Source organism: Phalacrocorax carbo, chromosome 2 (assembly GCF_963921805.1).
Source record: "Phalacrocorax carbo chromosome 2, bPhaCar2.1, whole genome shotgun sequence".
NCBI lineage: Eukaryota > Metazoa > Chordata > Aves > Suliformes > Phalacrocoracidae > Phalacrocorax > Phalacrocorax carbo.
In genome coordinates this window covers 73415759-73443672 of record NC_087514.1, presented here as the reverse complement: position 1 = coordinate 73443672, position 27914 = coordinate 73415759, and the positions used below count along the sequence as shown (strand labels likewise).

The following is a 27914-nucleotide window of genomic DNA, read 5'->3' as shown; positions in this document are numbered from 1 at the left end:
TTTGTGTATGTACACTGTCTTAAAGAGTAAGTTATTTTGGAGCCTTTGTAAAGGCCATGTAAAGGACTGCGCTTAAATTACCACAGGTATCAAAAGACAGGAACGCTACAGGACACCACACTAGACCCTTGAAAATATCGTACCTGCAGAAAGTGCTGGTGAAAATGTCTTTGTTTTACTTCAACATGCAAAGCAGGGATGAGATCTTTTAAATTCTGTTGCAATGCATTATCTTAAAAACAGTGGGAGAGTGAGGTGGCGCAAACTGTCACCTCCCCACCCCCAAATTGCTTTCAGGTCTGCCAGCTTACCCATTGGCCCCGCTGGACCCACTGATGGATCCAGTTTTGTCAGCCTCCTCAGAGCACAGATCCTGGCTTTTAATTCTTGGGCCATTAAAGACTGCAAAGCATGTTCAAGATTCCCAAGCGTATTAGATGGGCTGTTTTCTCATCTCCCTCTTGCGGACAGTCAGCCCCCTTGGAACCAGGGCTTGCTTCTAACAATGATGGTCTACGCTTTCCCAGGGTACGTGCTGTTAGCCTGAGTCTTAAAGAAGTCACCATTGATTTACTAAAACTGGAATAAATCTTATTGCTGTTGTCTTTATTACTTTAAAATAATGTATAACTAAAGTGAAGTCAAGAAGGTTTTCAAATCTGCCTTCTGGCTTTTCTCTTTTTCTTCTAGGTTAAGCATCCGTTTTAGCTTAGAAAAGTGAAACTTGGAATTTCGGCGAGTCTTAGAAGCAGAGCCGGTTGTCGCCTGTCCAGATACACACATTCTGAAAAACAAAGACTCAAATGTCTTAAAGGTGAGGAAGCAGAATTAACATAAAGTAACTATGAAAGTGCAGATATATTACTAGAGTGAAAAATTCCGGACATAAATAGCGTATTTCCATGTGAAAATGAGCACTCAGAAGCATAACTTTGTTATGCAAATTTTAAGCCCGATATTTCACATGAATGACAAAAACGTAATTGTGCATTCTTTGCACACAGTTGCTTTTCATTAGAATCTTTGATTTTAAAGGTTGAACAGTTAAAATTGACCTCCTCAATCAGACCACTGAAGAAAAATACTTAGTTATCAATTTAAAGTTTACAAAGTGACTGATCTGAAATCAGTAGATGACGCCCTTCCCCAACAAGACGGAATATGCTGTATTCAGCAAGTGCCCCTTGGTACCTGGGAAGTGATGAGGGAGTGTTCCCTTTAGATCCCAACCTACTGCCGCTCACAGGTGTTGCTTTGTTTGCAGGCTGCATTTTTACATCTGGTGTCCTCAGGCTAGATTTAGTACTTGGAGTGCCAGAATTACGTGTTGTGGTAGCCAGAAAATCCCTGCTTTTACCATAATGTCTTGTTGTTTTGTTGCATGAGTTGCAAGTTACCAGCTACAGAGAGAAGAAAGGAGATATCAACCATTCTTTCAGTCTTTCCACATTTATGTTATAAAGCCATTGTAAGAATTATCCAAACTATTCTCCAAATATCCTGATGCAAATTAAGTATTTGCTTAAGTGAAACAACAGACATTAAAAAGCAACACATTTTACACCTAGTATTTTCATTCAGGCTTTTTAAGCCAAGCACATTCTGTGGGTTTATCTAGAAACGACTCCAGTCCCCTAGCAACTAATTTCAGGGGACCCATAACTCTGAATGTAACATTGTACACTGAAATGTGGAAAACAGCCGTGTCAAAAGAGAAAGATGAAACAGCACCTGAACCGGAGATATGATATCTTGAGTATAAATAAGGGGTATTCATATTTTGCTGAAAAACATGATACACAGTGTGATCTAAATTCATTAGCATATTCTATCCCTGGTGAAGTTATATTACACATTTTCCAGGGAGTCTTGAGATAAAATATTTAAATTGCCAAACTCTCAAAAATAGTCATCCGTAACTAACAACAGCAAGCCTTACTGAACAAAGAAGAGGCTTTCTGTTAGTGCAAAAATACTTAATACAGAGGAGGTTCTAAACAAGGGGCACTTTCTCTTCTGTTTGCTTCTAGGCTGCAGGGAACTTCCAGCAGCACAGTATGTTGCAGAGGTGCATCAGAACAGATAATGTCAGACAGCCACAGAGACTGCCATGGCAACTATTCTGATTAAGAGACATGAGGGTAATACAGCCAGACAACTTTTTGAGGCACACCGTTACACTGACTGAAAAAACACAGTTGCGTGATGTTTCTGGTTAAAAAAAACCTACTCAAAAGAATGTGACAAAAACGTCTACGCAGTTTTGAAAACATCCATACCAAATCGGTCTTCACTTCAAAGTGTGTAAATTTACCTAAATTCAGATTGCCTAGTAAGAATTACATTCAGAGCTGCTGAAATGAAATGTTTTCAGTAAGGTGCTTTGACGGTCTCTAGATGTTATTTTGCCAGCCTAACAAACTAAAAAGAGAGAAAGATCATTAACTTATACAGCTCAGTTATTGGATGTATTTTTAGTTCTTCCAAATGAAATTCAGATGGGAAAAAAAAAAAACCAGCATCACATGATGATTTAGCACTCCATGGAATATAAATGGAGGTGAGCACCTTACAGCGCAGGAATTAGTGATTAATCACAGCACTGCACAGCTAGTTTCCATTCTGAATTGCATATACAGTTAACTCCAAAAAGTTTAAAAGCCTTGAAACAGTTCATGTTATATGCCATTTCACAGCAGAAGCATTCTCAAATCAAGTTCTACTTGCTAAGAAAGGTATCAGAGGGACAACCTGTCATATTGTTGCTTGGTTTAATTTTCAACCACACTTGAATTTTCATTTTCTCAAGTCTCAGGTGTTAGATTCTAGGGATCTACATTGCTAATTTCGAAAGCTGTCAAAGTTGCTGACAGTATTTTAAATACTTAAGGCCAAAAATACTTAAATCATAACCCACAGCACAAATGCAAACAGAACCAAGCATAACACAAGTGCAGCAAACTTTAATTACATCCCAAGATTAGAATATTACCTGGAGTTTAAACTGGACCTATTTAAAACTGAATTTTAAACTACTCATATGAATGCACAGTGCGTCCTATGAACCTCTCCAGCTACAGAATAAATCTAAGGACCTGTCGTAACTCCGTAGGACACTGTTACTCAGTTATCTAAAGAGGCAGTTCTTAACCTACACTAAAGGTTTGTGATGCCAGAAAAATAAAGCAAAGATTCCAGCTCCTCAGATGCCCTTTCTGCTGCTCAGCTGTGATCTACAATTTGGAGAGAGTAATAGCAAGGGTGCCTTTCTGGAGGACCTTTTTTTGCCCTGACAGCCGAGAACCTCTGTGATATTTCCTCAGTTTGTGCTAATGACTCTTTAGTAATTTTTGGTTTTGCAAATTTTACGCCCCAGAGCAGCAGACTCTCATCTGAGAAAATGCCAAGTATGCCAGCTACTGCTGGGCACAACAGGGTGCTGCCTCATTTATTAAAACATCCATTCACATAACCTGTCTTAATAGTAGTGCATGCCTTGGCAACACTAGATCAAAAGTATACTATTATTCTTCAAATAATAGTAATTACTATAAAAAATAGTGATTAAACCTTATATTCCTGAGTAATTTTAGGAAAAAGATCTGAAGCCCCAAAAGCAACATTAACTTGTTTAAATTACCTATGTGGTTTAGTTTTGAAAGACTTCCTACAAACGGTAATATTCAGACAAATGTAAAAAATTCAATTTGTACTCAAGGTAACAATAGTCTGATGTAGCTGTGATGGTCTACTGAGATAAACAAAGTAAAGCTTTTAGGTTGTAAATATACTTTTAGACAACTGATAAAACTGACGGTCTATGCATCACTCAAGCCCACTCATTCACAGCTGAAACAAAGGCAGTAAACATCAAGCTTTGCATCCTGGCAAAACCAGCCTGACTTCATTCAATGGCAGCTTTTTCTTCTTAGGTATGCTTTGGGGTATTCTTAGCAACGGATTTCTAGGGATTCTAGTGGATGTTAGGATCTAAATGGCTGTATTAAGGTTCTGCATCTAGTGGAGTTGCCTGGCCCTAGTTCTACAGCATGCACAGGCAGAAAGGAACAGGCAAAGATCTGCCACTCCTGCCGTTTTTGCAAAGCTATGCAAATGACACAGCACAAACAGTGGAAATGTCCTTCCTGACAGGAAGAAATTACTTAATTTTCAGCAAGCTCTTAGACATCTGCAGAGTCTACCCAGACCGCTGCTAAAGCGATCACGGGGAGGGAAGAGCTGTTTGTGTAGCTTCTCTGACACATGGGGTTGTTTTTTTTTTGGGGGGGGGAAGTTCATTGTTCTTGTCGTTGTGCTCATGATCTCTCTGTTGTGGAGGGTAGACTTAAAAAATTGTGGCTGTCAATAGAGAAGTTATCCCAAGAGAAAGGAAGAGTTATATGCTCATGGAAAAAAAATGTCTAGGTGTGAACTCTGCTTCTAAGAGAAAGATTTCCATATCTTCTTTTTTATATCCTTGAAAGGTTTCAGGGAAGTTATCAGGTATTTGGCAATTCCAAGGAAATATCCTTACCAGAATGCTTCTTGACTCCCTGTACTTTTTCAAAAGCTTTGTCTGTTTCATATTAAGTTTACGGTTCTTTGCCTCTCGTTTAAGAATTTTCTCTATCTGTGGAGTCACTTTCATCTTTGGTTTGAGACGCACCCGGCAGCTATCAGGAACCAGGAACTGGAAGCAGTAAGGACATACCCCTTCTAATCCACCTTCATTATCTACAAATTAATAAAGGTAAAAGAGTAAAATTTGAAATAATTATGTTTTGTAGGCAAACATTAAAATTGTGTATTTCTATTTTAACATTACCTACGCAAAGATTATTTTACTGTATGTTTCAGACACAACTGGAACACAAAAGGAAGCTGACCACCAGTATGCATACCAGTATGGGCTCAGCTGAGCACAATTAATGCTAAGTTTATGCACAGCATAAGTTTATGCACAGCATAAGTTTACACAATATGTAATAGTAAATTTTACTGGAAAAGTGCAATTCCTTCCTAAAAATCTTTAATGACAGAGGCTCACGGTTCCTCAGGGAGCTTCATCCAGGCACACTCTTTTGCCAGATCAGCAACACCAAAGCCTCTTAGAAGTTCTTTGCCCATTTTAAGTGCAAGGAGATGACAGCATCTCAGCCTGGGATGAAGAAATGCTCTGAGAGAAATTTCAGCCCTAACAGTAAGACGTATGGTCCTGTGTCTGCCTTATTTCCTGCTGCCAGAGCTGGGCTCAAGCATCTTTCTCTAAACCCCTGAGGAAACACCTGGATCCCGCTATCTATCAAGGATGCCATTTCTGCCAGCAGCCCTGAAGGCCACCCTGGCACAGTTTTGTGGAGGCAGCACAGGGGAAAATGGACAAAAAGGGGAAAGCCTGGCCTCATTCTTAGGGCCATGCTCCTGCCCTTCAGCTGCCCGGGCAACCCTGACGTGCTGCTCTCCCACTGCAGGAGCGCCCACTGGGCTGCAATGGTCTTGCGGGGACCCCGGCAGGGACAGCGGGAGCCCCTCTCTTCTTCCTCCTCCTTAGCAGCAGGGCAGCGACCCCGGCACCGCCGGCTGCGCCCGGACCCCCTCACTCGCCTCGGGAGTTGCGAAGCGTCCACCTGCGCGGGAGAAAGGCACAACGTCACGGCACGTCACCCCGCCCCGACCACGCGGCGGCGCGCCACGGCAGGCGCGAGGACCGGGGGCGGGGCTACCCGCGTGCGTCAGCAGCTAGCTCTCTCCCCGCCCCTGCCCCTAATAGCCCGCGCGCGCCGTCCCTCGCCGCTCCCCCCCCCCTCCCCCCGAGGGCCGCCGCGCCCCGCCCCGCCGTGGGGCGCTTACAGCAGGAACCGCGCCTGGGCCGGGCAGGCGCCCGCCAGCCCCTCTGCCGCCACCTCCAGGAACCGCCGCGGCCGCCCCATAGCGCCGAACGCCCGCCCCGCCGGAAGCCGCCGGCAGCCAGGTCCGGCGGCTGGGAGGGGAAGGGGCGGAGGGGGGGGATGTGCAGCGTTTCGCCGAGGCCCGGCGGGTACCCGTGGCCGCAGCACCATGGTTCCGGGCTGGGAGGTGCCCGCGGTTGCCCGCTCAGCGGGGTGGGGCGGCCTCCCCCGGGGCCGCGTGCGGCCGGGTGAGGGGGAACGGGCGCGGGGGAGGCAGCCGGTGGAGCAGCCCGCGTTTCACCCCTGGCCTCTCCGCGCCGGCTGGCCGGCGGCCGCCGGGGCGGGCTGCGTTGGCGAAGGCTCGGTGACGGGCGGGGTGCTACCGCCGCTCCCCCCGGGAGGCCGGGGACGCGCTGGGGCTCGCGCCGACGCCGGCCGCTAGGGCGGCGGCAAGGGCTGCGCGCGGCCGTTGGCGGGGCCGCCGCGAGGGGCGGGCTGAGGGGCGCGGGGCGGTCCCGTCCCCCTTCACCCGACCGTGCTCCCCTCAGAAGCGGCGGGGAAGGGGTGTCCGCCTCCCGCGGCGTTACCTGTTCTTATTTTCCTTGTGGAAAGAAAAACTTTTACCTTGGGGGGGGGGGGGGGGGGGGGGAGAGAATTGACTTCTCTGTCAAGAGTTGTCACGTGAAGAATTTCAGCCAGCAGCTCCAGCAAGCCGCTTGGATGTTCAAAAGTGCTGAACATCACTACCTCCCGCTCTGTTTGGATGCCTTTTTATGAATTTTGAAAACCACATCCTTTGCTTTATCACTCCGCAAATGTGCTCCTATTAAAAAGGAGAAAAGAAAAAAAAAAACCACCAAACCCTCGGTTTTTCACTGTTTGATGTGTATTTTATTAATTCCCTTGGCCCCGTTCATTTGCTAGACATTCTTCTTCTTTGATCTATTGGTAATGGTGTTCATTTAGAAGGGGTATTCATCTGAGCAGGCTTCAATATTCTATCAAGGAATTTGAATAAATATAATTATTTCTTATTTTCTAACATTGAGTAGCCAGGGGCTTTAGAAGTAGAAAAGCATAGGAAAAATTGAATTTCTGGGCTTCCTTTAATAGGAGAGCTTTACAGTACAGTCAATAAATCTGAGCTTGTTAATGGAACGTTCATAACAGCTACAATTAGGACCTCTGCTGACTTTATTTTTGAATTAAAAATACATTTTTCGGTGGACCTTTCAATATTATGGTTTTTTGTTGCCAAGTTGCTGGGTTTGTCGATGATAGTTTTTGTGCGAACTCTACAGGGCTGTCACGTAACATCTGTTTAAAACACAACCAGTGTTCATCAGTCAGCAGATTTTTGGCAAATTAAATATTCCCATTTATTAATAGTGGCGGGAAAAAAAACCAAAATATGTTTTGAAGATAGGTAAGTAAAAATAATTCCAGTGCTTCTTTTGCGGGGTGGGCCAGTTTTTATGATTTGTAACCGCGTGGGGCTGTTTGCCCCCTAGGGGACTGGGTTGCAGGGGTGGGGTGGCGGGGCGAGATGGTGCCGTGTTCTCTGACGGCCTGTGCCTGGCAAAGGGAGCTGTGGGTGCTGGGGAGTCTTCTGCTGCCTGGAGCTGGGGCCTGCCCCCTCCCTGCCTGCCCCTGGGGTGCTGCAGCTGGGCCAGAGCACTTGCACCGGCACCTTGGGATAACTTGGGTTTTGTGAGAAAAAGCGCCGGAGCAACGCGGTTAACAAGCGCTGTACTGTGACTAATACAATGCAAAGGATTAATTCTTCTCTCCCTTCCACTCCATTCTTACATTCTTGTTATCCCTTTTATTTGCCCTTCAGTCTCTTCCAGTCTGAAATGCTTATATTATTTTTTCCCCTTCTGCTCCAGAAATTACACTGAGCCATTCCCTTTTTTACATTGGTTTGCTGGTTTCTCTTTGCGTTATAGATCATCTTTGCCTGAAAAGCAGTGCGAACAGCACCTCCCAGTGCCATTCATATACAGTGTATCATGTGTCTTGTCCCAGAACCTGTCTCATGAGGCAGAAGCTGTGTTTCTCATGTGGTGCTGAATGTGCTGAACAAATAAAACTAGAGACAGAGGGAAAGTGACCAAGAAACCATGGGCTTCCAGTTCATGGCTCTGTATGGGCCCCTTTGTGCAGAACTCCCATCAAAAGTCAGTATTTCTGTGCATCCAATGCTGGCAGGACCAGACCCTTAAAACCAGATAACCCTCATCTCCCTGCTACAGTATTTATGGCATCAGTGAGGTGAACACACCCACATTTCAAGGCAGAATGCATTTGTCTCTACTTTTTCCTGGCTTTTGTTCACCAAAAAAACCCACATCAGCGAACCCATGTTACTAACTGCTTCCTGCTTCTGTTGTTTAGTGTTTTGTAGCTACTATGGCTGACCAACAAGCTGTAAATCTTGCCTAGTGTTTTGTAACAAAGGAAAAAATAGAATGATTTGTGTTGACTTTTGGTCATCGTGTATCATTATTGATTGAGGGAGGGCGGTGGAGGAAAGCGTACTGTGTATCTGTTGCGTGCCCATTCCACAGGAAGGCGGTGGTAGCTAGCAGTCAGTAGAGGGCAATAGAGAAATACAGTTTGTGGTACCTAAAGGATTTGAAGCACTGATTATGTGTTTACAGAAAAGAAAAAGAAAAGAAGAGCCAGGAGGATAGGTTGTTCAGTTTACTACTGGAGACCTGACTGTGACAGACCACCAAGAACACAAAATTTTCAAAGGAAGCGAAGACGACCTTCTGTGGCATCTGCAAGTCTCTCCTTTTTTCTTCAGAGTTACGTAGGATAACTTAGCCAGAACTTATTGATGACTGCATGTTCGGTGGACTCGGGAATGGGCTGGGAGATGCGGGAAGGCACCCATCGGAAGGAACAGAAGAGGAGGCATTTCAAAGATCCTGCAGGTGACTGAGGTGAGCAAAACTCACAGCTTCTCTTTCAGGTGAGATAATAGATGTTCAGTCAGCGGTATAAAAGTCATGAGCAAACTGAGTGAGGGATTGAAATTATATGAGAATTTTGCTTTTTCAGGCATGTTTGTGCAAGATTAATTTTATCCTGGAAAAAAAAAAAAGGATAGTGATGCTACAAGGATAAGCATTTCTAAGCATATGTTATTTTGGAGACATGCTAAAACTGGTGATTGGTTTTATGTTTAATATTTCGTATTAGAACTGTTTGAAACATGCTTATTATTTTACATGGTTTATGTGCTACAGTTCCTCGAGTCTAGTTTACACAGAAATACATAAAGAAGATGTTACTCTTGTTCCTTTTAGAGGGGATTTTTGCTAAGCTTTTGGACGAATGTGACTTGGAGGTTTGGAGAAATATATATTAAGAGATTTTGGATGCATGGGGGGAATGCCCTGAGATTCTTCAAAGGCTTTATTATCAGAAAGATACTGAGAAGTGATAACAAAGAATGAAGCAATTACAAAAAGAGTTGAGCCACAGAAATCAAGGGGCTGACAGAGGGTTGGGGAAGCAGAAAAAAACCAAGAGACTAAGTTAGGAAATAAGCGTATGAAACACTTTGCTATTGCCAAGATCTCGGCTGATGTCACCGTAACACTTGGAAAATATCCTCAGGAGGCTGGGAACCATTAAAGCAGCACAGATTGTCAGAGGATAAACTTCCACTTCAGCTGCCGCTGGTACCAGAAGTGACCAATAAGAAACGTTTGGGAAATGAAAGATGAAGGATTGAAGCATTGACATTCTGGGGATATCACAGAGCAAGTGCAAGGGTATCTAGAGGTCAGTCAGACAGTACCCATCTGAAAGAAGGCAGGCTGATAAATAAAAGGAATAAATCATATTCTAAAAAATACCATCAGCTTTGAAAAGCTAGTTAAAGGAAAAGTTATCCAGTGTTCCTTCTGAGCCTGGATTTATTTTGGAAGTAGTATGATAGGTAATGCTACGGCACAGTGATTTATCTGTGCTTCGAGTGCCAAAATGTGTAAAAGATTAATATACTGATTGTTTATACATTGTTTAGAATGCAGCGACCTTGCACTATGTACCTGAGAGAAGTGAGGGATAACGTATATGAAGCATATCACTATTTTCCATGGGTTGGCAACATCCATCTGACAGGGAAGGGACTCAGTGAATAATAGAATCCCTCTGGTCTTGACAGCTACATGTTCCAGTTCCAGTCTCCAATTTTTCTTCCTTTTATTCCATTTCCAGTGCTCTAGATTTTCTTGCATACCTGCAAATCCATTCTCTCAAAAGATAATAGAAATTAAAGATGGTATTGAACAAAAACCTCAAAGAGAAACATACCTGCAATTTAAGGAAACCCATACTTGTGTACCAACTCTTCTTTAAAGCGGTCTCTGGTAGAAATTATTAGTTCCGTATCTAAAATGGAAACTTTAGGATGATAAACATTCTCTTATAGCTGATACCTATTTTCAGTGAATGAGCATGATTGATTGTTGGTGTTTGCTGAAGAGTTTTCTCACGGGTCGTATCTCTACAGATACACTCTAAGGGTTTTTTTGTAGTGGGGAGCCACACAGATCAGCAGCTGGGGCTGAGAAATGGGAGCCACTGCTTGCTCAAGTCCAGGCTTTGCTTTGCCTCTGCGTGACTTTGCGGTATGTTGGGCCTTTTTATGGTCAGCTTATGAAGTGGCCAGCCTGGCATCTTGACCACATTGAGGGCTAGGCTTTGAATGGCAGGCTGCAGATGTACAAGGAGGGCCTCCTTCCACAGAAGTTATGGGAAAGGCCATCATCTGGTTGCAGTGTCCTTCAGCGTGCAGACAAATACACTCCTATGCCAGTTCTGGTTATGAGTCCGTGTCACCTTGAGTCCTAAGAAACTGTTCCTTCATTTTCACTCACGAAACAGTTGTCTAAAAATGTTAAATTCTCAAGGCGAAGTTCCACCTGTGAAAAAGATGCTGCTAATTAATGTGTTAATTGTCATGTAAACCTCTTTGCTTAATGAGATGTGAAATAGCCCCTACTGTTAGGAATATCAATGTGCACAGGGGTTTGTCCCAAGCGCTCAGGGTCATTTATTGCTGTACTGCAGCACAACCCAGGGCTGCTATTTCAGCCTCTTGCCAGGATGGGAACGTTTTACTTTCTGATGAGTCATCTGGGTCTCACTCAGATCTTGTGAGGTTCTCCCACCCTCTTCTTCTTTGCTCTGTAGTCCAGCCCCTGCCCTAGAGGCCTTGCTTTCCCAACCAAAAGATGGGGCGGAACCTTCTTCAGCAGCTGTCAGCTCCCTTCCTGAATTAACGTGGAGGGGGCTGCTAATGAATGATACGGAGCGTTTTCTCTGTCAGTGGAGCTGAACGAGCAGCGTTCCTAGCCTTTTCTGGCCTGGAGTGTGGCAGAACAGTTCTGGTAACGGAGCTGGAGTTTTCCACACTCTGTGCTAAACGTTAGCTGTATGAAGATGGAAAGGGAACTAAGTCAAGCAAAGGTGGCACCTGTAGGTATTTTCCATAGTGGTTGTATTTACTTATGAACAACCCAAGAGCTATATGTTTCAGGAAAACATTTCTTGCCTTTGTTTTTTTTTCTTCTGGTGCAAAAAGGGGATAGGGAAGTCTTCATTTTTTAATTTCTTTTTGCTTTAAATTATTTTCTTTTCCTTTTATTCTGAGCAACCTGTTCGAAGGTGGTACTGGTTTGAGCATGAGGTTGGACTAGGTGACCTCTAGAGGTTTCCAACCTTACCCTGTAATTTTCAATACTCATGCTGTTATTTTGGATTCTTCCTGACTCCAAATTACCTGGCAAAGGAAAAAAAACATTACTATTTTAAGATAATTTTCTTTCCCCCCTAAGTTATTATTTTAATTCATTTGAAAATGGACCAGAGAGACTGAAAAGCAGGTACTTCCAATAAATAACCATGTCATGGAATTGTTCTTCGCAGTTGTTGGATTCTGGGTTTTGTGTTTCTGGGTTGTGTTATAAATGCTTCAGCTATTGTATTTAGGCTACTCAACAGAATTGCTTTTGTGCAGAAATTTAGTCAGCTGAGGGCTAAACTGTTTGAGGGCTGTACTCCCTGCTGCAGTTGAAAAGTGGCTTCTCACACCTGTTTATAGTATCCAAAGTTGGTCTTATGCCTGAGAAACTGCCATCATTGCTGATTCTTCCAGTTGTATGCTCGGTGAGTCAGATGGCAAGAAGGGGCGGAATATTTACTGTTAGGGTATGTGAAATAATACGAACTTGAAAGATTCATATCAGTTTTTCAGTAATCAATTTTGGCTAAATGCATTCAAAATTAAACTGTTTGCCCAGCTGGCATCCTTAATTGATCACCCTTGCTGAGACTGAGATCTTCAAAGCCATTTACAACAGCTAAACAAACATATCTTCCATTAGCTTCGATTATAAAGCCTGATAAAGTGCACAGAAGATGTGAATCTTTAGAGATGACAGTGATGGGTATAATTTAGACAGAAGAGAGGTAACAGAATCAGACTGATGCTCAGAGTGAACTTTAAGACAGAGTTTCACAGTCAAATATGGGTGGGTGGTGCAGTGCTTCTTATCTGCTTCAAAACTGCCGCTGAGGCACAGTGGTAGCAGAGCATATTTTATCTACAATGGGAAGAGAGCACTTGAGTCTTCACTGCTAGTGATGTAGCACTGCCCCCAAAACTTATTTCTCTTTTAAAGGAAAAACTGGAATGGAGAGGATGTAACTACTTCATAAGGCTGAAGCAGCTACAGTAAAGAGGAAAAACTCCCCGTGACAGTAATTTAATTACACTGCAATATTATTGTCCTGAGGAGTGATGGAAAACAGGAAACTTCTTCAGTGAGGTTTGTATTACAGCTGCATAATTCCCCAATACTGAAAGGAGCTAGCATTTCTAAAGTTGGCGCGCATGCAAGGCCTTCTGCTTTCCTGTGCTCCTCAGAGATTTTGTACAGAAAACAAAACAGCAAGGGGTAGATGATTCAATAGAACATTTTTTTCTAAAACCCCAGAGGTCTCTGCTTAAGCATCCCAAGTCAGAAAAAGCTCCAAGTAGTTATATGCACGTTTGTTAAACAAGTGTCATCAGAGATGTCATTAACTTGCTGCTTATTTGAAGTGTGGAGAGGGGCTGATGCAATCTCCAGACTTCTTCCAGAAGGCCCATAGCCATATGTTTTTGTGTATTCTTTTCATTATTAATAGATAACGCTAACAGTAGTGTTCATGTATGGTCTGCATCAGCCTCCTGAAAGGTCATTTTTGCCCTCAGTGATGGAAAGGCTTGTTTTCCCTGTTCAGAAAAGTCATTTTAAAGTGGCCAGGCTGGTGGCATAGCAGGCATATCAAATTTTGTCAGTTCATAATCGGGCTTAGTTTGTGCAAATGAAATTTTTTTGTTTTTTGCTTACTGTGTCCTTAGGCAAAGTTTTCCTGATGGAAATATATGTGTCTTGGGTTTTTTTATTAATCTCACCCTTCCTTCTGAGCCAGTCTGAGATCTCTGCATTCCTTAGCACTATTTAGAAAGAAAGACCTGGTTATCACAAGAGCATGGGTGAAAGAGAGGACAGTGGAAAGCCTGAAGGAGTAAAGGTCCAAATAGAGAGATACTGGCAGGTCTGCGAAGAGCTTGTCACAGTGCCTGTTGGAGCTCTGCTTCTGTTTCGTTTGCTCTGCTGGTTAAACATTAGCTTGAGTGCTCAGGTACCATGGTGATGGACACACTACCAGTGCCACAGACCCAGCATGCTGCATATTCATTAAAACATTATTTTTGAAAGGAAACCCAAAATAAATAAAAACATCCTCAAAGAGATTGTTGCCGTATACCTTCCTCTCTAACAATACAATTCAGCATGGTGGGATGTAGGCTTCTTCCTCCCATGTTAGGTTTTTCATTCTGCTGTTGATATCCACAGCTTTCTCATGAAAACATAAGTACTTTGAAAGGCTTCAGACTTCTTCCATATGTTGATTATAGCACATTTGTGCATTGGCCTTACTGTGCAGCTATTGAGATGTTTGTTCCGTTGACATCAGTATGAAAACCAGGGAAAGGGCCTTGTAATAAAAGCCAAATGCATCTGTGGTCTGTTAAGCCCCACCAGTTTGCTAGTGTGACCTTTGTGAAACTAAAGGTATAAAGCGCAACTTTGAAAATCGTGGCCAGCAGCTAACTGCTGGAATGCCAGTTGGCAAGCTATTCTTCCTTCTTGTCCAAATATGAAGCCTTCTGCCTGAATAGCTCCTATGCAGCATCTCTTCTGCAGTATCACGTTTTGAGGTCTGATCCTCACACAGACCTCTGTTGCCATTGTTACTTTTTATAGTGCAGTGCTATTTATATCTCTGTTTGAATATTTATGGTGTCCGCCACTGGAAAGTTAGCACTGAGCAATAGTTTCCCACAGAGGGCATTACTGTGCCAGCATCCCTCCAAGACAACTGCACTGAATATAGAAACAAATGTTACCTCTTTATCATGAGCACCTTATGAGTTTGCTCCTGGTTTTGGTATCTTGAATTGCTTCACAATACTGCTCACTGAACACTGGTGCCTGGAGCAGACTGAACTAGCATAGTGGCAGTCTGTGAACCCTCACCACATGACGTGCCCAGGGGGCAAACTAAGCCACAGAGGAGGGAATCAGATAGAGCTAGATGTAAGGTAGGCATCCACTGGAGCTAGATAATTGTTCCTCAAACTCCGCTGATTATAAAAGCTTGCTTTAACTTCTGTTGCAGTGCTTACAAAATGGAAAAGACATCCTTTCCCTCTTGCATTTCCCTCACATGATAAAAAAGTACCAAGTATTTTTTTTTCAGGCCTGTCTTACCATCTGCTCTGACAGCAATTAGCTCACCAATTGGTGTGAGCCGAGTTCCATTAATATATGGTGAAAGCATGCAGAAAAGCTCAAAACTCAGACGGTGATGCAGGGATGCTGTGTTTGTCTCCCTGGCATAAGGTAGGAAGGGCCTGAGATGCACAGCTTGCCAGAAGTTGGAGATACTTACAAGCAGCGTAAAGACAAAGCAACACCATTTAAGTCTCCCATATTACTGATAAAAAAGAAAAAAAAGTATAGTAAAGATGCTAAATATGGCTATCCTGTTAACATTTCTGAGCAAAGAGTGAATGGAACTTGTGGGTCAGCTCGGTCTCCTCCCTAGCCTGCTTCCTCTAAGATCTGAGCTGATGTTGTTGCAGCGGTGGTGGGAAAGGAGCCAGGACTTACCCCCTAAGGGTTTAATTTGGAAGGCACAGGAAGTGAGATCCCCTCCTCTCTGTCCTCTGCAGTGTGGGACTTTCCCCCTTGGCACCATCTGGTCCATGAACTCTCTAGGATCCACAGATCCTTGGAAAACGTACAGGCACAGCAACTCTGCTCTGCTCTGGTATTTTACTGGGGAGAAAGAACAGCCTTTGAGGAAAGTAGAAAATGAGCGCTGCTTGCCTCCTGTGCCTCTCCTGACTCCAGGAGCCAGTGCAGGTACAATTGCACCCCTCTCCCAGGTGGACGTCAGGCCAGGCTGTGCCAGAAGCCACTGAACAGGGTGCAGGCTAGTATTGTGGAGTACCAAAGTATATGCCTTAACAATCCTGGTGCCTGTTGTACGATTGCAAAACTGGGCTGTGGCATCAGAATATAGACTGCTACTACTGAGACGGCAAACATCTACAGTTCAGGGTCTGTGAGTTGTCCTGTAAAATGCTTTTGTTGCTGGGATGTTGCCAGTCATGCAGGCAACCCTTCCTGCCAATGATTTTCTCTTTTTCATTAATCTGCAGTAATTTTTCTGGTGTTCCTTTGCATTAAATCTGAAGGGTATTCATGGCATTAACAGGTACAGTTCAATTAACTCCCTCATCCTTCCCTTCCCAAGGGTGTTCCGTTTTTGAGAACCACCTAGAAACACGTGCGGGTTGAGCGTGGATAGAGGCATCTCCTGCCAGCAGATCTGTGCACTTGTTTTTTTCCATGAACTATTGTCTGGAATTTGGCAAGCCTTTGGAATCTTTCCTGGATGAGCAGTTCTGGATTATTCACCAATTTTTTGTGAGCTGAAGTGAAAATAAACATGTTCTCAAACTCAAACCCAGGCTTTCCCAATGTGCGCCCAGAACTGAGAGTTCTAATATGGCCCTTTATGGATTATGATCCAGCAACAGAGTTAGGTTTTGAGTCTGAATGGCATCCAGGTTCTGTGATACTCCTGTAAACATACTAGCTTAGTGCTCGCAGTATATTTACAGCCTGCTATTTGTTTCTAACTACTGGTAATTTCCTTTTTGGCTACTGTTGGAGAAGCTGTGGGCTTTACCTTTGGTATTGGGTTTGGTACCTCATGATGGTAACAAAATCTGCAGAGGTAGAAGCAAGATAAATGCTCAGATAGATATGAGGGTCAGAAATGAGTCCACTTCTAAACAATCTCAACGTCTGTTGGAATGGACAGAGAAAGAGTTTATGTAGGTTGCACAACAGCAACCATTGACTGCTCACTTTCAGAAAAGCAGGCCTGTGATTTTCTATCCTCAAACGCTTGGTAATTTTGGTTTAAAACAGTAGGCCCAAATCCAAACAGAGTTTCCAAGTGTCTAATTAACAACAGGTATTGGTACACCTGGAATTAAAAGTAGGTAAGGAAAGGAAAGCAATCACCTGGTCTAGTGCAAGGGTTAATAAGGAATTAAGGAGGAAATAAAAGAAGGCTGCTAGAGCTGTGTTTAATTTTTCAGTCTCTTTGCCATCTGCCAGTCCTTTACATGAGTGCTAAAAATTTCATAAAAAATTTAAAAATATATTTTAAAGACCAATTTAAGAAAATGAACATGCAGTACTAACTTTGGAAAATTGCGGCCCTATTTCTGACACAATCCTACATTTGTGACTAAGGGAAAACTCGATTATTTCAGTGGATTGCTGGAGAAGTAGATGTGAATCTCACTTTATCTATTCTCATCTTAACAGATCGACTTGGAAACCTTCAGTTTCAGAGAAGGCAAAGGTGTCAGAGTGAGTTCATATGGAACAGATGGGTTTTCTGGAAAAAGCCTCCAATTTGATAAACCTCCAGAAAAATTTCCCATGACTGGCAGGAGACAGAGTACCTTTGTTGTGAATCTTTGCTGGTCCCACTGAAGTTGGTGCTGCTTTGGGAATTTACTTCAGCTGAGATTAGGACTTTGGTGATAGACTGGTGTGAGTGTTGAAGATGGAGACACTGATCATTAAAGCTGTGTCAGCTTCTCAGCAATGAACTGATGTTCTTTTTGGCTTAAGTTCAATGCTCTTTGAATGAGAACCCGTGATTTACATTAAATGTTTCTCAACTATTCTTGTGGGGGTATTAAGCTGATGTCTTGCTACTGTTTGGAGCCACCAAAGAAACAAGCAAAAGGGAAAAAAAACCCAAAGCCAAACAAAAAAACCCCACAGAAAATATTGATTTAAGTTTGGTGGCTGGTGTTGAATGTGCATGTCCTTCCCTCTTGCAGCTGCAGAACGTACTGGCATTGCAGGTGGGTCATCCGACAGCTCCCTTTTGGACCGCTGCCAATCCTGCTTCATGGATCAGCCAACGACTGCCTCCTGAATTGTGCTTGCACCTGTTTCCTCTTCTTCTGGAATAAACAGTTTTGTCTGAAAAGAGCATTGACAAAGGCCAAAGTTGTGTACTCAGCCTGGCCCACTGATATAAAGGAAATCACATTTTCTTGATGCTTGTAGAATGAAAGTGGCAGCTGTTACCATGGAAATACTCAATTTATGAAAGAAGTTTTGAGGAGGCTGAACATCACCGCTAATCTAAGAGACTGCAGTCAAGACAAAAGGTTAAAGTTGGAGATGTGCTAATTAGGAGATAGCTTTGTTTCTGATAATGTGAGGATAGATACGAAGGATTTCTATTTGATAAAATGCTGATGTCCTGGCTAATCCCTTGAACCTGTTATTTTGAATACATAGCACAGATTAGATTCATCCCTAGTATAAATCCAATGATTTGTGTTCAGATAGGTGTGAACTTAGCGAGTGTAAATAGGCACTGTGTCCTGGAAAGGTACTTTCAAATAGTTCCTTAAAATGTATTTTAAGAGTTATTTTTTCACATTCCCCTTTTGGAGACATTTTTCTAGGTTTTGTCTGGTATTTTGCAAGTACAGATGTCCTCTCTGTCCTGTTCTCTCTGCTCAGCACTTTTTCTGAGGTGCAAAAATTACTGTGGTTCTTCAGATTTCTCCCTAAATCTGCTAAAAATCTTATCAGCAAATAAAGAAAAGGCTTTGTTATTTCCACTGCACTTCCCCTGTAGATTGACTGTGCCAAGACAAAGTATATAATACAGTAAAGTCAGCATCTGAAAACAGGAATGTTTGGGCCAGATCCTCTCTGCTCGTACAAAGTGCCAAATCTTCACTCTCTTCAGGAGAGATGCATCTCTCCACAAGTTCTGAAAATACAGCAACATACTATTTATGTTAAATTTCTCAGCTTCAGAGCACAGAAAACCCATCTGACGAACTCCACCTGAGCAGCTAATAACAATTTGAAAACAATTTCATCATTTGCGCTGGATTATTTCATAAAAGACTTAATTATTCTTAATTAAATCTCCTGTTGATTATATTTTTTTGAGCCCTAGCTATTCAAATAATCTTGGGCCCTACATTCTTCTATTTATTTCTTTTCACTTACAAGTAGCCTGCATTATCACAGAAACCTTTATCTGTGTAATTAGTTTTACATGGACTTTGTAACAAAGACTGCATGTGAAAAATGGAATGGTAAATGGTGTTGGATATGTCCCCTAAAATGACACCAGTAACATCAAAGCAGTAAAAATGTCACCACCACATTATTCGTGGAGGAGCTAAAGGACATTCTGTGACCAGTGGATGCAAGCAATGGGTCTGGGCAATTGTAAAGGGTGTTGTAGCACGTGACACTTCCAGTTGTATCTCAGGCTCCAACTTGAAGGTGGTAATTTTGCACTGACTCTTCTATCTGGGAGACTTTGAGAAGCTCACAGACCTATTGCTAGGTCCCTTCTTTACAGCCTGAATGAATGTGTGGCATGTATACTGCCTCTTTTTTTTTCCTGCTTTCATGCTCTTGTTGCTCTTTAACTTAAATAACACTTCTCCCACCTGGAGGTGTGTTCCTCAAGGCATTTCTAGGCAGCAGTTATATCTTTACTTACCTTTTTTATTTCTAGACTAAACAACTTCGCTCTTCTTAGTATGTTTGGATGGAGGATCTCTGTTCCTTCACTCTTTTAGAAGTTATTGTCTGCCTTTTCCCCCATTTGAGTTCATCTTTCTTGAATGTGTATAGGATTTCAGGTGAGGTACTTTGTACATGATCAGAGGTGTCTCACAGGTTCTACTGAGAATCGTCATCCTCATGTCCTACAGTCTCACTTGCCTTTTTCATCATGTTACCCATTTAGTCATCCTCTCATTGGCAACTACAGTCCTCATTTGTCTGTACCTGGTCTTCTTCCAGGTTACATTTGAATTTTCTGCACGTGACCTTGCTGTTCACACCATTCCTATGGCTCCCATCTTCAAGCTGCTCTATTTGTATAGTTTCACTACTCTTCTGCATTAACAGTACAAAAGTGCCCAAGCACTCTTCTGCCTGGGTCACAATGATGAAGGGCTATGAAGGGACAGCAGAAGCCCCAGGATGGATCCTGAAGACCCTCGCTGCTAATCTCAATCGACTTGATGCATCCCTTCTTAATTGCACTTACCTGTCACTACTTCTCCTTTAGCTGTTTTTTAACCACCAAAAGTCTTCTCCTTATTGCTCAGATTCCTTAATAATGTATAACATGAAGTGAAATGCATTCCTAAAGTCCTGAAAGATGAGATCTCTTACACTTCATCTGTTCAGAAAAACACTTACCTCATCTAAGAAAACTATCTGATAGTTTGTATGGTATCCCTTTGGTAAATTGCTGTTGCATTTTATCCCATTTTTCATTTCTCTGTGTCTTTATATATTGTCTCCCTCAAAATGTACTTTAAGACCTTTCATACTAATGAGGTCAAATGAAACAGCTTGTAATTTCTGAACTGTCTTCTCCTCTTGTTTTTCTTCACTTTTTTTTTTAAGGAAAGAAACCATATTTACTATTTTTCCGTTTCACTGCCAACTTGCTGGTGCTATTAAAAATATTTCTCACTGGACCAGCATTATGCATGTCAGAAATTTTTAGAAGTCAGAGACTCTGATTAACCAGACCTCAAGCTTGATGCATTTAACTCTTTGAGTCGAGCTTTTGTGTTAGCTGTGGTAGTTTCTATTTGCATACCTGCATGCAAATTTGTCTCTAAATTCAACTTTAAACTTATTGAAAACTGTGGCAAAATACTAATTCAGGGCTTTTCCTTGTGCTGTCTTTAATCTGTACTCCATCCTTCCTTCACAGTGGCACAACGTTTTTCCTTGTCTTTTTTTTTTTTTTTTAAATTTATACTACCAAAGAGCCTTTTCCTATTTGTTTTCATGTTCTTTGCAAGATATTACTCAGTTGGGTTCCTGGCAATTCAAACTTTGTCTTTGTACTTCCTGACCTCTCAGATGTTTTTAGTTTGTGGACAGTACCTTTGGCATTCTGTATGGACTCTGCTTGTTTCCAGTACTTTCTTTTTGACATGGTTATTCATTCAGGTTAGACCTGGGATTTCTTCTTACAAGGTCCCACTAGTTGCTGGCTGCAGCTTTGTAAAAGCTACTTGTTCAATTTACTGTCCCTTTTCTGCACTACAGAACAGATGTAACTTGAGAGAGCCTAAATACCATTTTTATTGTCATTTTACAGTGCTTTACTATACTAGTGCAATTTGTAACTTCCTATGCCTACCTGGCATTATCTATTACATAAATAATGCCACTCATGTAATAATAAAAGCTATGAAGATTATTTGTGTGAGAAAAGGGTTGCAGATCAGGGTCCACATTCCTTAAAGTACTTTTACCAGGTGCAGCATTTTTCTCACAGTGGTGGCTTTTTTTTAGCTGAACTGTAAAAGCTGTTTGAGATACACCTGCAGTATCAAAAGAAGTTCTGAATATTTTGGAAGATGAAACTACTCGGAAACTGAAGGATGCAGGGATTTGTCCACGTACCTAGTATTCCTCTAATAGCCTTTTGCCACTTGACTCAGGTTTTATTTCTGTCTTTCTAAGTATTATCGGATTTTCATTTGGCACCCTGGTGATTTGCAAATGTACAAGTACTATACTGACTGTTCAGGAAGATGGACTTTCACAGAACTAAGTTGTTGCATGGAGAAAATTAGAATCATAGAAGCATTAAGTTTAGAAAAGACCTCTAAGATCATCAAGTTCAACTGTCAACCCCGCACCACCATGTCTCCTAAACCATGTCTCAAAGTGCCACATCTACACGTTTTTTTTAACAGCTCCAGGGATGGTGACTCCACCACCTCTCTGGGCAGCCTGCTGCAATGCCTGGAACAATCTTTCTGTAAAGAAAGTTCCACTCTTTCAGTAAAAAATTTTTCCTAACACCCAATCTAAACCTCCTCTAATGCAACTTGAGGCCATTTCCTCTTGTCCTATCACAAGTTACATGGGAGAAGAGACCAACACCCACCTCGCTACAAACTCCTTTCAGGTAGTTGTAGAGAGTGATGAGGCCTCCCCTCAGCCTCTTGTTCTCCAGTTTAAACAGCCCAAGTTCCCTCAGCTGCCTCTCATAAAACTTGTTCTCCAGACCCTTCACCAGCTCCATTGCCCTTCTCTGGACATGCTCCAGCACCTCAATGTCCTTGTAGTGAATTCGAGGTGTGGCCTCACCAGTGCCGAGTACAGGGGCATGATCTCCTCCCTGCTCCTGCTGGCCACACTAGTCCTGATACAAGCCAGGGTGCTGTTGGCCGCCTGGGCACACTGCTGGCTCATGTTCAGCTGGCTGTCGACCAACACCCCCAGGTCCTTCTCTGCCAGGCAGCTCTCCAGCCACTCCTCCCCAAGCCTGGAGCATTGCATGGGGTTGTTGTGACCCAAATGCAGGACCCGGCACTTGGCCTTGTTAAACCTCCTGCCTTCCTACCCTCAAACAGACCAACACTCCCGCCCAGTTTGGTGTCATCTGCAAACTTACTGAGGATGCACTCAATCCCCTCATCCAGATCATTATAAAGATATTAAACAAGGCTGGCCCCAACACTGAGCCCTGGGGAACACCACTCGTGACTGGCTGCCAACTGGATTTAGCTCTGTTCACAGCAACTCTCTCGGCTTGGCCATCCAGCCAGTTTTTTAACCAGTGAAGAGCACACCTGAGCCATGAGCCGCCAAAGTTCCTTGGTATCTATGTATTACTTGGATTTTTGTCAGGTCTCAATATATATCATGGCTGCATTGCCTTAACACTGGAAAAGCATATTCAGAAGCAGACTCTGCCCCAAAGAGCTTGCAACTGAAATACATAAAATACATTCAGAGTCAAAGGAAGCAAACATTTTTTTACAGTCACTGTGAAATGAGGGAAATAAGCTAGTGTCACTCATCTAGGGCATGACCAGTAGCTGAACCCAGTCTCCTTGACTTCTCAATCCCTCTCTCATTTGCAGAAAGATTTTTCCTATTTTCATCCATTACAGTCATTAATAGAGTAGGAAATTTCAGTAGGATATTGGCAATGAAAGGAGACAAAATTTCATTTATTTTCCTACTGTTTCACTTTAATAATCTGTCACTATATGACAAAGTAGTTGGTAGAAGGAGAAAGCATGGTATGTTCTCTGCTGGTGCCATGGCACTTTTTAGCCAGTCTGGTAGTGGAGTTTATATTAGCTATTAATCTGTTACAGAAAGAAGGCAGCGAATGGGTCAGAACATGATTTGGCTGTTAATTTACAAATTTTGAGCAATAGGCATGAAATGACTGAACAAAGAAGTAGATGACAATGCAGAAAATATTTTTGGTATATAAAAAGCTTCCTTTTAGAATAAGCCTATTCATAAGTAATATTACACACAATTCTGAGAATACATTAGGAGGTCTCAGTACATTTAGATTTTCAGATTAACTGGTGAGCTGCACAAATGCAACCTGAATTATGACTCTCCTGTGATTTCTGCTTATAAATCCTTTTCCCACTACAAATAAATTATGAAATACATTGAAAATAATGAGTTAAAGAAAAAAAAATATTTTTTGTTAAATTTAATGGACACAGCTACTTTGAATAGTGTCATTTTTTCTGTGGGAATGAAAAAAGCCTCCTACAAGTCTCTTCTGTGTATAAATACATCCATTTACTTCAGCAGCATCTCAGTGAATCTAAGTTTGACCAATAAAACTTAGCTGGAATGTCACTCCTGTGTGTGTCAGAAAGATTCAGGAGAGCCTAGTGAGGAATCTGTGCATGCTTCAGTACTTACCACTGTGTCAGCTTCACAGCAAGGCAGGATCCTGGGTCATAGGAAAGAAGAGGAAACAGAATTTTGTTTTGAAGAGTGTCGCTTCATGTACGTACAAAGCTATTACTTCCGTCTTTGGCAGCAAAACTAGATTTACCAAAACTATATTTACTGAAGGAACAGCAAGCAATCTCACAGAAGTGCTCACATAATGTTATATTAAGGAATTTCAAAGAAATTCTGATCAAGGTGGTACTCAGGCTATGAAAACCTACAGAATTGTCAGGTACCAACACAGTGTTGTAAAAAGCACTACCAGAGGGTTTCTGCTGGCACCAGTGCTGCGGTTTGCTCACCCAACAAATCTTCTGCTCAGTAATTCATCTCAACAAACATCCAAATAATTTTACCACTGGTAATGTTTTTTCCCCAGTCTCTGTTCTAAAATAGCCAACACAAATCTTTGTTTCGTTCACTTGTTCTGATTGTTTTTTCTTCAGGGAAGAAGGGGGTATTCAAACAATTAGAAACTTTTGCATCAAGAATGTGGATGGAATAGGTTAAACGGGGATGATAAATCATGGTAATGGAGAGCTGCCCTTTCCAGTATGTGTACTGGCTTTCTGAGCAAGATTTTTAGAAAACAGGATCTTAACCTTAGGATTTGTACTCCTGCATGAACTTTTCAGAAGGATAATTGTACTACATCAAGGACACTCCCTCTGTTAACAGCGTGTTAAATTGACGGGTGTTGATTTAAAATCTAGAGAGACTAAAATAACTGGTTTAATTTTCAGATGTGTAAAATATACAGATCACTAGTTGAAAAAATGTATTATTTATTTTAATGCTTATTTGTTAAAAATAATACATATTTTTGACTTGGCTTATTTGTCTATGTTGATTTTTCTTAGCTGTGGAGAAGGAGCTGCAATACAAATAATGTGGCATAGGTATTTACTCAGCAGTCTGTCCAAACAAATTGACCTGATTAAGGTAAAAATTTTTCATTGCAGCCGTTTTCTATTGGTGCATTAGGAGATTTGTAGTGAAAGGCATGTTCTTTTTGCAGGTTTATTTTAATAAAAAACAAAACCACCTCAAACCCTGAATACTCAACCACAAAGTCAAATTATTTTTAATTCCAGAAAGGCTCCATTATACCTTCTGAGTAGTACAATGTAGATGCTTCTTGCTTCTCTTCTACTTAGGGGCCTGTTTTCCTGTCAGGACCTAATCTTCCATGACGTGCCACTATCTCTGCTTTACGGCTATGGACGTAGCCTATTCTCTGATGAATTGAGGGAAATACAGTCTAATAATGTAGCTACACAAGGGAATGAGAATATGAGTCACTCAAACTTTAATAGCTGTGAGGGCCAAAAGCTTGTGTTTAAAGCTCCACTGGAAAATTGAATTCTTCTCTGCAAAGAAAAAAAACTACAAATATATTTAAATACCTCTAGACTCCTAGTCCTCATTTATTGTTGAATATGTATGGTGACTGCAGTATAAAATTAGTACACAGGAAATGAGCATAGAATTTGAGACATGCAGAAACCTAGCAATGTGCGTGAAAGGCTCAGTCTGAATTTATATACAGATGACTTCACCTGATAGGAGGAAGAGAGGGATGATGGTGGGTTAAGAGTGTGTTGGGCTGTTGGTATTCTTCAGCCGTACTCTATTTGTACAGAGAACTTTCTTGTTGATGGCTCTATTAATCCTTTCTCTCAGTTCGTAGCATTTGAGACAAAAAGCATTTTTTACACAAATGTTGTGCACGTGGCATGGCCCACGCAACGGAAATCCATCTGTGAATTACAGCGTCAGCTTCACATCAGTTACTGTCTGCAGCTCTAGGATAGGTATCCTTAAGCATCGAACAACAAACAGAAGTTGTATTTCAAAGCCTTGAAACCAGTTGCAGGTCTGAAAGCTCTCCAATTTGGATAGAATATTCTCAGCTTGGATTGCTTAATCAATGCTCTGTTTTCACTTCATCGGCAAAAAACAGTATAAAAATAAAGCTTCTCTATTAACAAATTGTTTGTCATTTCCAAGCTGGCGGCAGAGGTCTGTGCAGTCATGTCTACTGAGTCACTAAATCTTTATGCCTCCTCCTCTTTGGAGAGTCATCAAGCTTAGAAGCATTAGCCTCTGCAGAGCTGATCAGGATGGCTTGTTTTAAAACATGTCAAAACTCTTGGACAGCAGCTTGTTAAAAACTTCCACATTATGGAACATTCCGATTGACTGGGCATAAATCAGTGCCAGTTCTGTTGTTATTATTTTTAACACAAGTTGCAAAGATACTTACACATCATAATTGAGCCTTTAGGCTGGGGTCGTCACAAGCATTTAGTGCATCTGAGCTCTTCCAATTTTTCTTTTTATTAACCCAAAATCTTTTATATGGTCTGTTAATCAGAAGTCTGAGTAACACTTACTCAGTGCAGCTGCAAGACTGTTGAGAAACTGATTCTCAGAAAGGCTGCTCGCCCACATCTTCATTGGCTTTAGCTCAAGTCAACAGTGGCACTGCTTCTAAAGCTTGGATTTGGACAGGGTACACCATAGCTCTGCAGTTAACCTATAGCTCTGCAAGAGACTCTTAACTACAAGCCAGCTCTGCAGGCCAATGCTTCAGACCGTATGGGTTTCCCAGTGGTTCCTGTTCACACACAGAGCAAATGACAACTGTGTGTGTACCTATGCCCACCATGAGTTCCATAAGGTGACCTTCAGTGCATCCCACTTGTACCCTGGTGTTTCATCCACTTTAAGATAGTGAGTGACCTGTGACTTGGAGAGGGTACAGAGCAGATGCACGTTTCAGCTGACATGGCCTTTGGCAAAGGCATGAATGGTAGGAAGATGTGCCAGGGGAGGTTTAGGTTGGGTATTAGGAAAAGGTTCTTCCCCCAAAGGGTGGTGGATCCCTGGAACAGGCTCCCCAGGGAGGCAGTCACGGCACCAAGCCTGACGCTATTCAAGAAGCACTTGGACAATGCCCTCAGAGATATAGTGTGAATTTTGGGGTTGTCCTGTGCAGGGTCAGGAGTTGGGCTCATGATCCTTGTGGGTCCCTTCCAACTCAGGACATTCTATGATTCTGTGAAAGGGAGAGGTGGGGGCAGCCTGTTGAAAACCTTTGTGCCAGAATTCACTTGAGCTTGTCCCTTTGGTGAGTACTAGGGGAGCGGGAGGTGGAGGAGAGGGGAGCAACCATCCTCCTTACCCTCCTTGTATTTCAGGGGGATTAGTCCCTATAGGGAAAAGGAGGGAGCAGCCCCTGCCCACGGGAAGAGCTTTTTACTCTCTGCCTTTATACGCACCATGTGAGGGCGTGAGCTATGCCTTTCCTCTCATCCCTTCCATTATACCGCAAAGGCAGACCCTCCTCCTGTGACTAGGTTTTCAGAGCTCAGCAGTAAAGGTGCAGCCCCACGTTCTGCCGGTATATGACTTGAAATTTTTTTAGCGCCAGAGAGAATTGGACTCTTGTATCCAAAGGCAGATTTCAGGTCTTTTTCTGAAGACTATGCTCCACGTTAAATCATTTTGTTGTCAGACCAATCCATAGGGAAGAATTACATCTCTGTTTCCTGTCTTGTATACTATAAATACAATTTGAGTATATTATATTTATTATTCTTTGAACTTTAAGTATTTCCTGCAATTTCCAGGAAAACTTCCTTTAAAAAAGCAATAAGCTACCGGCCAATATGTAGAAATGATTTAGCAATTTATTTTTAGTAGCAGAGAAAGTCCAAAGAAAAAAATTCACGGCCCACTGGGACAATTTATAAGGAAAGAAAAATAGGAGGAAAATCACCAGATAAGTGACATATAATTCACCCTGGTCTAATTTGTGACTCTCAGATTTTGAGCATTTCTTAATTTGATTTGCAGGTGATGATCTGCTGCCAGAATAAATAAATCTTAGAAATTGCTGAGACTCCTCAGCCATTTTCTGTGGTATCACCCCCACATGAGGAACCTGTATCATCACCTTTCTTCAAGTATCTTCTCTCATGTGGTAAGTTTTTGACATACAGTCTCATGTGTAAGGAGTTTTAAGAAGAGGGAGTGAGGTGAGTTCTGAAAAGTCCAGTTCCAGTCCTAGATTTTGTTGGCAGAACTGAAAGCCATAGTCAGTAAACCTAGTTATACGCTTGTTGAACACACGTAAGGTCTGGCGAGGCTGTGGAGTTTAGTAAATAGCACAGAACTAAATTACAGGTGTCACTAACTGTTGTTTGTATTTCCTTTGTCCACATGAATTGGACCACATTTGCACAGTGTGTAAAATTTCTGTACTTCTCTTATTATCTGAAATTAATTTTTTCAATTCTGGCATCTGTATTTGCAACTTATGACTTCCAAAGTCATGTCAGTTCCTCTAAATAATTAAAAAAAGAGCCTCTCATCCAATATTAAAAGCAAACAAACAAAAATCCATTAGTAATTCTGACAACTAACCTTTGGAATGGAGACCTAATTAGTTCTTACTGAGCTCAGTCCAAAGATCATTGAAGTAATTTGAAGTCTTTCCGTTAAAGTTAATTGATTTTAGAGCAAAGTTATTTCTCAGGCACACTGGTTT

The 27914-nt window shown here is 42.1% G+C and overlaps 1 protein-coding gene and 1 long non-coding RNA gene across 2 annotated transcripts; one reads left to right on the top strand and one right to left on the bottom strand.

The window, feature by feature from the left end:
• Nucleotides 1-589: 589 nt before the first annotated feature.
• C2H18orf21 (chromosome 2 C18orf21 homolog) lies at nucleotides 590-6359 on the bottom strand. Its single transcript, XM_064443277.1, has 5 exons — nucleotides 5851-6359; nucleotides 5605-5627; nucleotides 4535-4734; nucleotides 1192-1400; nucleotides 590-784 (listed from the first exon to the last, which is right to left on the bottom strand). The coding sequence occupies exons 1-5, from the start codon at nucleotides 6057-6059 to the stop codon at nucleotides 631-633; spliced, it is 795 nt and encodes a 264-aa protein (XP_064299347.1). The 5' UTR covers nucleotides 6060-6359; the 3' UTR covers nucleotides 590-630.
• LOC135311966 (uncharacterized) lies at nucleotides 5860-24277 on the top strand. The gene is made up of 3 exons (XR_010371550.1): nucleotides 5860-5971; nucleotides 8552-8839; nucleotides 16874-24277. It is a non-coding gene; the product is annotated as an uncharacterized LOC135311966 (long non-coding RNA).
• Nucleotides 24278-27914: the final 3637 nt, after the last annotated feature.

Coding starts and splice junctions, on each gene's coding strand:
- C2H18orf21 (XM_064443277.1), bottom strand. CDS start 6,059: ATGGTGCTGCGGCCACGGGTACCCGCCGGGCCTCGGCGAAACGCTGCA. Junction 1,401..4,534: donor GGGAGTCAAGAAGCATTCTG/GTAAGGATATTT, acceptor TTCTCTCTGTAG/CTGGTAACTTGCAACTCATG. Junction 785..1,191: donor ACTCCCTCATCACTTCCCAG/GTACCAAGGGGC, acceptor TTTGTTTTTCAG/AATGTGTGTATCTGGACAGG.